The 12,440-nt window shown below is 37.6% G+C and overlaps 1 protein-coding gene across 7 annotated transcripts in view; it reads right to left on the bottom strand.

Annotated features, from left to right (window-relative positions):
- Positions 1–12,440, bottom strand: part of ablim1a (actin binding LIM protein 1a) — a 50,379-nt gene that overhangs the window by 32,891 nt on the left and 5,048 nt on the right. For 3 of the 7 annotated variants that reach the window (XM_082153364.1, XM_082153361.1, XM_082153362.1), the window contains exon 1: positions 11,754–12,281. The exons of 1 other annotated variant lie outside the window; for it this stretch is intronic. In XM_082153364.1, the coding sequence (XP_082009490.1) occupies positions 11,754–11,982 (229 nt within the window). In that variant the 5' untranslated portion in view covers positions 11,983–12,281. Of the gene's footprint in view, positions 1–11,753; positions 12,288–12,440 lie in introns of those variants that run through there. 3 more of the 7 variants (XM_082153359.1, XM_082153360.1, XM_082153365.1) reach the window with 2 other exon arrangements.

Here is a 12,440-nt window from a genome sequence, read left to right as displayed (position 1 = left end):
AGATGAAAATTGTGTCATGATTTACTCACCCTCAAGTTGTTCCAAAGCTGTTTGAATTTCTTTCTTCTGCTGAATACAAAAGATATTTTGAATAATATGGGTAACCAAACAGTTGATGGGCCCATTGATCCATTGCTTTCATATGGAGAGAGAAAAAAATAAAATAAAATACAATTACGGAAATCAATGGCTTTGTCGGTGGTTTGGTTACTGATGTTCTTCAAAATATATATATTTTTTGTGTTCAGCAGAAGAAAGAAATTCATACAGGTCTGGAACAAGTTGAGGGTGAGTAAATGATGACAGAATTTTCTTCTTTGGGTGAACTATCCCTTTAAGATATGAAGTCTTGTCACAAAAAACGTATCACAATTAAGTGAGTTCATGCTTAAAACAAGAACATATATGTAATGGAGTAAGAAAATTTTATTTCTTAAGTCATTTTCAAGTAAATGCATCTTGATTTCAAGTCACCATGAAATCAAAATGGAAAATTCCTTTTTTTTATGGAATATTGCAGTATTTTTTTAATAAATTATTTATCTGTGCACATCATTTTATCTTTCATGTGCTCTAATCTGATCTAATCATCTTTAATCAAAATATCTTCCCCTCCCTCTTGCAGTGACATCTCTTCTATGATGATGTGTTTACTGGCGTGAGGGCGGGGCAACCTGTCACTCACATGAGATCCACCAATAGCAAACCACAACCATCCGACCATCCAATCAATACCTGATGGACAAAATTAAATCCCGCCTGCCAATTTTCTTATTCGAGGAACTGTTTCACTTGGATATACAGTATAACTCTCATATAACGGTTCTCTGTCTACATGGCATATTAATCACTCACTGAAGAAAAAAAACTGTACTGAGGGATCTTACATGCACAGAAAAAGAGAATGAGAGTTGTAATAATGTGGGAGAGTAGATGACAGCTACCGTACTTCAAACTCTTTGTGAAGCTTTATAAAACCCTTCCTCAAGGCATTTGCTGATTAAGCTCTGAAGTGGCACAACAAGATTAAGTGGGCCGGTCAGAACAGTTAACCTCCAGCTCTGAGAGCCCAGCATTACTCATATTACTTCAGCTCGATGGACTCGCTCTATTGTCTATAGACAGCTGCCTTGACTGGGGTGTATAGAATGCAGTTCATTTCAATAGAGTTTTGCATTGCTATACTGCTAAGCTAATGGCTCAATACTCTAATAAGCACACAAAGATAGGGTCAAATATAGATTGAACTATTTTTACCAATACCTTGCTTGGATTCATCTATAATTTTGGATTTGGATTTTCTCAATTGCATTATATGATTGGCTTCTCTATGATGGGTACATGCAATGCCGCCTTTGGACAAGAAATACCATGGTATTAACATTAAATATACCATGTTTTTTTTGGACACTAGAATTATGGTAACTCCATGGTATTCTTTGAAGAACTTAAATTCCAAGTTTACACTATACTGTTTTTTTTTTTTTTTTTTTTTTTTTTTTTTAAGTCTCTTATGCTCACCAAGGCTGCATTTATTTGATAAAAAATACAGTAAAAACTTATATTTTGTGAAATATTATTAGAATTTAAAATAACTGTTTTCAATTTGAATATATATTAAAATGTAATTTATTCCTGTGATGCAAAGCTGAATTTTCAGCATCATTACTCCAGTCTTCAGTGTCACATGATCCTTCAGAAATCATTCTAATATGATGATTTGCTGCTCAAGAAACATTTCTGATTATTATCAATGTTGAAAACAGTTATGCTGCTTCATATTTTTGTGGAAACCATGATAATTTTCAGGATTCTTTGATGAATAGAACGTTCAAAAGAACAGCATTTATTTATTTATTATGGCTTTAATGCATCTTTGCTGAATATAAGTATTAATTTCTTTAAAACAAATCTTTGAAAGGTAATATATATGAATAATGTAATGAAAGAGCAGTGCCATCTGTTCTCACAACGTCGGCTTTATGGGAGTGCAAGGACCAAACAATGAAAAATGCTAATAATAAAATGCAACTAACCATATAATCATTCATAGAAATGATAGCAAAATAAATGCACAAATGAACTTTTATAAGTGGGGGGATGTTTTGCTGATTGTGTGTCAAAATCAAACATTGGTGTAAATTCATCTGTCACTTGGTAGAAACTGGCCAAATTAGACCGATGCCACCATGGGCAAGTTGTGTAACATGAATAAAAGTGCACAAGGTAAAAGAATTATGGGTAACACTTTACTTTACAGTGTCGTTGTTACATATGTTACATGTAGTTACTATAGTAATAACTATACATTTTGCATAATAACATGTAACTAACCCTAAACGAAACCAAACCCTAATCCTCCTAACCCTATAGTAAGTACATGTAGTTCTTTAATATTACTCAGTACTTAAATGTATAATTACAGTGTAACATGGACACCTTAAAATAAAGTGTAACCGAATAATGAATCGTTCCTTTGAAGGACATTTTTGTTTACTTTTACATGAGGATTTTATTTGACAACTTCAGCAAAGTATTCGCTTGCCACTTATATAAAGTCACAGTGACATCACCATAATAGTACCTTGGTACTAAAAAAGTACTTTGCAGGCAAGTTTTCAAGGAACATCCCAAGGTAACACTATATTTCTGTGGTCCAGTATAGATATTCTACTAACTATAAGTAATGTTGCAACAACATGTCAACTAGCACTCAGAGTATTAGTCGACTTTCTGCTTAATATCTGCTAACTCTTTATTCTGATGCTCCCCAACAGACACTCCACTGACTATAAGTAACTTTGCAACTACATGTCAAATTATTCTACTAACCCGAACCCTAACCTAACAGTCTAATGACAGTCTACTAATACTCTAGTGAGAGATAGTTGACATGTAGTTGCTAAGTTACTTAGTAGAATGTCTAAAGAGGACCATCGAAATAAAGTAACCCAATACTGTAGCATCATAATATTGCATACTCTCAAATTACTGTAAATCAATACTGAAAGTCTATAAGGATATACATCTATGAGGATCTTAAAATACTTAATGTGGCTCAATTGCATGTAAATGTTTGTGCTAACAAAGATGCATTTTACACTTGCAGTCTTCCCTCTGTATTATTGGAAAAAGACCTTAATAAATGTCCCATTCTTGATTATAGCCAAAGACACAATGCAGGAAATGAACAGAAACTGTGCGTCTCTGCAGATGAACTGCAGCAGGGATGAGACATCTTTAAACCGAAAGAGGCCACTGCAGGCGAGACACAACAATGGACCCTACCTTCCTGACAGCGTTGCTATGGCGACGGCTGCGGGCTTCGCGTGTGTACCTCACGGTTCTGCATCCCATTTAAAACTGCAACACAGCCGAAACAACGGCGATGACAGGAGACATGCCGCTAACTCAATCCCACAATGAAAAGACCCGACAGCTCCGATCCAATAACCTGTGGACCTGAGAGGTACGACTGCAGCACAAAGGACGCTTTATATAACAGTTCCTGTGATTCAAATAGCTCAAACACAACGGCTAAATCCAAACAACCTGGACATAAACAAAGACCTATGTTTAACAAATGAACCACAAAATACCATGTCAGAATCACCTTAAAAAAAGAGGTGAGATCCAACCTGCACCTCTGCAGATAAAGCATGATGGGACTGATAGCCGTGAAAGAACAGAATGTAATGAACAAATTCACACGTATTATAAACCTCTCGAAAGGCATAAAGTGACTGTTTTCTGAGATTATAATGGTCTATTTACTCTTAAAGTGTGCAACGTGACCACACTAAGATATAAAGATGGTCAGTAACTCTCACTAACACACACACACACACACACACACACACACACACACACACACACACACACACACACACACACACACACACACACACACACACACACACACACACACACAATTACCTTTCTTCTTGACCATGACCATCAGTGATAAGTGGATATGAATCAATAACCAGCCCTGATGGAGTCGTATCCAATGAGATTCAACGCCGCATTCAAAAAGAAAAAATCCAGTGAACTAATACACATGAATATAAGAGGAAAATGTGAGTAAGAGAAAGCTTAAATATCTCCTAAAACAACAGAGGCAGTCCGGCGTGTGCCTGCTCCCCTGTACCCCTCTGTTCTCTTCTCCTCCTCCTTCTGCCCCCACCCCTCGTCCCATCCCCCTTTTCTGTCTCATTAATCCGAGGACTCGCCCATCTTCCTCTGCAGTCTGAAGTTCCCGGCTCTGCCAAGCAGAATGTATGATTGTGGCAGCCAATTTGGCTTCATTAAGCTAGAACAAGCATTCAAAAGTTTCATATCAAACGGGTAAAAAACTTTTTATACGGTAATGAGGCTCATATGTATTAAAATATATATAAAAAAGAAATATTCAAAGAAATACTAACATTGAATAAAAATATTACTAAAGTGTGTATCAGTAAATGTAATTACATTTTTTTTTTATTAATAATTATTTTTCCCAAACACTCACTGCCTGCTATCCATCATGTGCATCTAAACCTCTACAAATGATTGAGAACGCTGCAGCTCGTCTCGTTTTCGACGAGCCCAAAAGGGCCCGCGTCACTCCTCTCTTCATCTCTCTGCACTGGCTACCACTCGCTGCTCGCATCAAGCTCAAGGCATTACAGATCTATCACAGGGTCAGCTCCCTCCTACTTTCACTCACTCCTACGAGTCTGCATCCCTACCAGAAGCCTACGATCAGTCAATGAGCGACGTCTCGTGGTTCCATCACAGAGAGCCACAAAATCACTCTCCAGAACATTCTCATTCACGGTTCCATGCTGGTGGAATGATCTCCCCACCCTCATCCGGGATGCAGAATCCCTGACAACTTAAAACTCATCTCGTCCGTGAGCACTTTTAACCTCTTAAAAAAAAAAATCCTTTACTTTTCCCTTAATCCTCCCTTGTCTGGCTTATGCTATACTCTGAGCAATGCCTGCACTTTGTATTTTGAGCACTTCTTGCATTGTTTTTGCCTCTTCACGATGACTCGCTTCTTTTAGTCCTAATTTGTAAGTCGCTTTGGATAAAAGCATCTGCTGAATGACTAAATGTAAATGTAAATGAATTGGTTGAACAAACTCACACCTTAGGTTGAGCCAATGTTTAATGTCCCGGGATGGTCGGGATGCTCAAACAGAGCTGTCAGTACTTTTACATGCACACCAGAAAACTGCTGCTTTCTGCTAAAACCCTGGAATAAGCAGTTTTCTGAAATGCATGAAAACATAGCCAGAGTTATCACAAGTGTTGACATTTTTCAGAGGATTCAATATGAAAATGGCATCCGCATTTAAAAAATGTATTTTATTTTTTTAAATGTCATACATTTCACTGAAAAGTCTCATAAAAAATAAATTAAAAAGAACAATCCGCCGATACGCTGCGTGAGTATGTAAGACATGCAAATAGCATTTATCAATCACCCCTAGCAGATTTATACAGGTGGTGCTGGGGAAGATGGAGGGTTTTAGATGAATTATGAAAGCGTGTGCAAACTGCTATAGTGAATGGTAACCAGCCATTTAAATATTGAGCAGCAAGCTCATTGGCTGCAGATGCGATGTGAACCAGCTTGTGCCAAGAAGTTAACGCTGTAAATATCGTCAGTTTGTGCCATATAGAGATCATGACAGAACTAGGCATATACTGTATACTACAAAACTCATGTGCTCAGCCCATCCTGTTACTCATAAAATAACTAAACTGCAATGTCAGCATCTTTGCTGAGAAAGGCCAGCCGTGCCGCCTTCACCTGTGACATATCATTAGATCACACAGGTTTGTCTGGGATCATGACAGCAGACAGGACATGATCTTGTTTAATCCACTATAAATATCCCTGTGATTAAGCTCTGACAATCCTATTACTAGACACAACAGAGACTAGTCACAAAGAACTACATGAGCAGAAAGTCTTCTATATTCTGTGGACAGAAACACTCCACCGAGTTCACTCTACTCAAAAATAGCGGTAAATTCTGACACAATACATAAATAAACAAATTGCAAGCAACATATAAATTCCAAATATTTCACTATTGTGAAGTTTTACCAGTGACTGATTCTTTTTAGACAGATCTTAAAGGACTTCTCTGCCTTTCATTTTGTTCATTCATACATGCAGTTTTGAATGGGTTTATCAGAAATAGCTGACACCACAATAACCGAACAGCAAAAACCACTCAAACAACATAGCAGTATGATTCACAACCGCCTATACACATGTAGAAATGAGCCGAAATGTGTGTACTTTCTGATCACAATTTCTCAAAATGTACAATGTACAAAATATTTCACAAGCTCAAAAACAAAGCAGAATGCAAATTTCTGCTTGTCAATATCTAGTTAAGGTACACTGTAAACCCTAATCAAACCCTAACCCTAATTAAAATAATTAATCGGTTTGAGTAGAGTGAACTTAAATTAAACAAATTAGTTCAATCAAATGAACTTTTATGAGTATTTTGAACTTTTTCTTCTGAGTTCTCAAAACAGACACATCTTAAGTAATCTGAATTGTTTCATTGTTTTAAATTCATGAAATTCTTTCTTTAAATTTAAACAAACTTAAATGTAACTGAAACTGGGCTGGGATTTCTATTTCCCAGCATGCTTTGCCATGACACTTGAAAGAGAGAGTAAATGCTCTCCCATGCATTGCGTTACCAATTAAACAAGTTAGCATTTACATGCAGCAATATACTGTATATAAATATATATTGGATTCAGCAATTATATGCTATCAAAGCATTGCATTACGAATTAAACAAGTTAGCATTTACAGGCATATACTGTATATACACTCACCTAAAGGATTATTAGGAACACCTATTCAATTTCTCATTAATGCAATTATCTAATCAACCAATCACATGGCAGTTGCTTCAATGCATTTAGGGGTGTGGTCCTGGTCAAGACAATCTCCTGAACTCCAAACTGAATGTCAGAATGGGAAAGAAAGGTGATTTAGCAATTTTGAGCGTGGCATGGTTGTTGGTGCCAGACGGGCCGGTCTGAGTATTTCACAATCTGCTCAGTTACTGGGATTTTCACACACAACCATTTCTAGGGTTTACAAAGAATGGTGTGAAAAGGGAAAAACATCCAGTATGCGGCAGTCCTGTGGGCGGAAATGCCTTGTTGATGCTAGAGGTCAGAGGAGAATGGGCCGACTGATTCAAGCTGATAGAAGAGCAACTTTGACTGCAATAACCACTCGTTACAACCGAGGTATGCAGCAAAGCATTTGTGAAGCCACAACACGCACAACCTTGAGGCGGATGGGCTACAACAGCAGAAGACCCCACTGGGTACCACTCATCTCCACAACAAATAGGAAAAAGAGGCTACAATTTGCACGAGCTCACCAAAATTGGACAGTTGAAGACTGGAAAAATGTTGCCTGGTCTGATGAGTCTCGATTTCTGTTGAGACATTCAGATGGTAGAGTCAGAATTTGGCATAAACAGAATGAGAACATGGATCCATCATGCCTTGTTACCACTGTGCAGGCTGGTGGTGGTGGTGTAATGGTGTGGGGGATGTTTTCTTGGCACACTTTAGGCCCCTTAGTGCCAATTGGACATCGTTTAAATGCCACGGCCTACCTGAGCATTGTTTCTGACCATGTCCATTCCTTTATGACCACCATGTACCCATCCTCTGATGGCTACTTCCAGCAGGATAATGCACCATGTCACAAAGCTCGAATCATTTCAAATTGGTTTCTTGAACATGACAATGAGTTCACTGTACTAAAATGGCCCCCACAGTCACCAGATCTCAACCCAATAGAGCATCTTTGGGATGTGGTGGAACGGGAGCTTCGTGCCCTGGATGTGCATCCCACAAATCTCCATCAACTGCAAGATGCTATCCTATCAATATGGGCCAACATTTCTAAAGAATGCTTTAAGCACCTTGTTGAATCAATGCCACGTAGAATTAAAGGGATTGTTCACCCAAAAATGAAAATTCTATCATTGTTTACTCACCCTCAAGTTGTTCCAAACCTGTATGAGTTTCTTTGTTCTGCTGAACACAAAGGAAGATATTTGGAAGAATGTTTGTAACCAAACAGATCTCGGTCCCCATTGACTACCATAGTATATTTTTTTCCTACTATGGAAGTCAATGGGGACCGAGATCTGTTGATTACAAACATTCTTCCAAATATCTTCCTTTGTGTTCAGCAGAACAAAGAAACTCATACAGGTTTGGAACAACTTGAGGGTGAGTAAATGATGACAGAATTTTCATTTTTGGGTGAACTATCCCTTTAAGGCAGTTCTGAAGGCGAAAGGGGGTCAAACACAGTATTAGTATGGTGCTCCTAATAATCCTTTAGGTGAGTGTATATTGGTGCATGTAAATGCTAACTTGTTTAATCTGTAATGCAACACTTTGATAGCATATCACTTGCTGAATGAGTTCACCATTATGGTAACCCCCAAAAATCCAACATAACAGAAGCTATTATAAAATAGCAGAGCAAAACATTAAACACTAAATCTTTCACATTAATCTTGCAAAAAACAACAAAACAAAAAACACATAACCCACAAACTTTTAATTGGAGCATTTACTTTACATTTCGAGTGTCATGACAAAGCATTCTGGGAAATATAAATCCAAGCCCAGTTTCAGTTAAATTTAGGTTTATTTAAATTAAAAGAAACAAGTTCACAAAACTCAAAACAATGAAACAATTCAGATTTGCTGCCTAATATTTTTGGGGAAACTTATATTTTGGATATAGTCTGGATCAGAGGTAACTCGAGGATCATGAACCTGAGGTGGCAGTGTGACCTCACAACACATCCTTGAATGGGAGATCTGTTGTTGTGGCATCTTGAGTCTGGATCAGAGGTAACCCGAGGATCATTAGGATCATCAACCTGAGGTGGCAGCGTGACCTCACAACACATCTTTGAATGGGAGATCTGTTGTTGTGGCATCTAAGGTTGAGTCTGGATCGGAGGTAACCTGAGGATCATCAACCTGAGGTGGCAGCGTGACCTCACAAATGAACACTTTACCATATGCAAAAACTTACTTTACCTAATCATAGACTGGTTGAGTGCATAGCGGACACATTTCTAAACACTTCTGGAGAACTAAATGTATGCGACTGGCGCTAATGTGTCACTCAACTGGTTAGGTTTTGCTTTAGCAATGCCATGGGCTTGATTCCCAGAGAACAGGAGGTCAAGTTTTGGGGTAAAAGCATCAGCCAAATGCATTAATGTAATGGAAGATGTATAGTTATATTAATAATCTCTGCTGTAGATTCAACTTGCATTTTGTGCAAAAAAGTTTTTAACTTTTTTTAACAATAGATGACTAAATCTAGTAGCCAGGGGCCTATTCTGAGGTCCTGGGGCATCTGCTCCATTCATAATCCAACCCTGCATCTAATTTTGATATTAAAATAGTTTCACATGCATCAAACTGTGTGCAATTTGTTTTAATCACTGTGCAATAGCACTGCACTGCAAAATTATTACACCCCTTTGTTATTTACATAAGAGCATTTTCATTGATTTGTCATGCCATTATCTTTTCCAATAACACTGCTCCACAATTACTGACTATCTGCCCTTCTCAGATGACCCTGTAAAAGCTCTTAGCTCTCCACAGTAATGTCCAGAAGTAAACTCTTCCAAGCGGATCTATATGGTACATTATGGAATTCCAGGATGAGGGAAATGCAACTTAAAAAATAAATCAACAAATATGCAGTTAAACAGAACACAGACAAATGTTTTAATGAGGTCTCTTACGCTCAACCAAGACTGCATCAAAAATACAGTAAAAAAAAGTGTTATGTGAAATATTATTACCATTTAAAATAACTGTTTTCTATTTGAATCTATATAAACATGTAATTTATTTTCTGTGATCAAAGCTGAATTTTCAGGATCATTACTCCAGTCTTCAGTGTCACATGATCCTTCAGAAATCATATGATGATTTTCTGCTCAAGAAACATTTCTTATGTTGAAAACAGCTGTGCTGCTTAATATTTTTGTGGAAAGTATACATTTTGACTCAATACAAACATTATAAATGTCTTTACTGCCACTTTTGATCAATTTAGTTCATCCTTGCATCTTTTTTTGAAACAACAATAAGGTTTCATTAGTTAACAACTTTAGATAATATGAACTAAGAATAAACAATACTTAGACAGCATTTATTAATCTTAGTTAATGCTAATTTCAAAATTTACAAATACAAAAGTTGTATTTGTTAATATTAGTAATTTCACTGTGAACTAACATGAACTAACAATGAACGAAATACTGTAATTGCTGTATTGCTCATTGTTAGTTCATTTTAGTTAATAAATTAACTAATGTTAACAAATGAGACCTTATTGTTTATTTTTTTTAAAACAACACCACAAAATCTTACTGACCCCCTCAATTTTGAACGGCAATGCACGTAAAAGCTTCTTCTTTCAAGCCAAATGAAGTTCCTTTCCCACAAAACCGCTGTAATCTGTTTGTGTAAATCTTTACCCAAACAAGAGTTTACAAGCAAATCCCAAGAAATCTGAAGAAATCTGAAGACTGCTGATGGAGGAAATCTGACATGCTGGATCTGTCCGATGGTCTAATACGAGTAAAGCCTTTTTGGTAGATTCAAGCATCCTTGTAGAAGTTTACAGTAACATAAAACTCATTTTCGAAAAGCAGCAACCATCATTTTTTGACATTAGTGTACTGATTAATAAATTGCATAATGCTCTTTCCTCCTCACACACACACACACACACACACACACACACACACACACACACACACACACACACACACAGACACACACACACACACACACACACACACACACACACACACACACACACACACACACACACACACACACACACACACACACACACACACACACACACACACACAAGTTTGATGTGTGATGATGTTGCCTTGCACTTAGATGAGCACTACCTCTTGATTAGCATAATTAATTGCTTCCATCCCATTAAAAGCATGTAATCCCTTTTTAGCAACTGATATATACATAAAAGGATTCATGTTTTGGAAGCTGTTGGAAAATTCATAAAAAAAAAAAATCCATATGAAATTATATGAATACTAATGAGATCATGTTGGCTAAGTTGGGTAAGTTCATTCTTTCAAATAAATAATATAAAATTGCATAAATTATTCTTGAACTGACCAGTGTTTAAAGGGAGGTTATATTAAAAACACACATTTTAACATTAGCCGTTAAATTCTTATGTTAACTCCACTGTTTTATATACGTTTATATATGTTTATTTGGTAGCACTTTATTTTATAGTCCTTTTTTCCACATGTACTTACTATGTAGGCTACGTAATACAGTGATTACAATAACCGGGTAATAACTAGGTACTAACCTAAACCTAACCTTAACCCATGTAGTTGCCTTACACAAGTACAATGTTACTAAATTACAGTAATTAAATTACTTGGTAATGCATTACACCTAGTACACTAGGAACAACACTGACTAAAGTTTCCTAAAAATTAACAACTGAGCTTTACAATTACCATTGCTCAGTTGATGATGGGTCTAAATTTTAAAACTAATCTAATAGTGTCTCTTTTGTAACAGTATTATGCAATGAACAAGAGGTGTGCAATGCTAGGTTTGAAGCACAATTATAAAGCACAATCCACTACTGTTCGTACCGGGTGCCAGGCTCTCGCTCAGGTAGTAGTCGTCCGGGTTGATAAACGGCAGCTGTTCCTTCATGGACTGTTTGGGAATGAGGTACAGCACTTCTGCCACACGTCCATCCTCTATGACAGACATGCGTTTGACGGAGTTTGTGCGTTTGATCCGGGTGCGATCCACCAGCTGACTGCGTCCCGAGCCGCACAGTTTCCCCAGGCTGTTCAAAGTGGGAAGGGAAGGCATGGCTGTGGTGCACAATAAGCCCTTAAAAACACACAAACTGGGCCAAAAATGCTTTAGGAATAAGTCTTCTCCACAACCGACTCAATATCCAGATGATGACCGGTGATCCGGTTCCACGTTCCAGAAGGCGAGTCTGCAGAGAGCGCCAAACTCCAACCAAAACCCTCTGGTCTTCAGATTAACAAATCTTAAATCTTAAATCAAATGCTTACTCATCACAGTTTAGTGGTTGCCAGATGCAATTCTCCTACTCCTGTCTCAGGTGAAGACCATAGGTGAACCCCAATCCAGAGTGGAAAGTAAGAAGTGGCTCGAATAGCTCCTTTCCTTCTCCTAAGCGGATTAACCCTGACGTCTGCCCCCTGATTATCTCCTGGACGGGGTTTGGCGGCGCCACCAGAGCTGCTGCACAAGCTCCTTGCTCAGAGCAGTTTAGCGACACTACTAAAAATACCCTG

This window comes from Leuciscus leuciscus (genome assembly GCF_965113295.1).
Source record: "Leuciscus leuciscus genome assembly, chromosome: 22".
Classification (NCBI taxonomy): domain Eukaryota; kingdom Metazoa; phylum Chordata; class Actinopteri; order Cypriniformes; family Leuciscidae; genus Leuciscus; species Leuciscus leuciscus.
The sequence above is the reverse complement of the archived record's forward strand: the minus strand, read 5'-3'. Positions and strand labels throughout refer to the sequence as shown.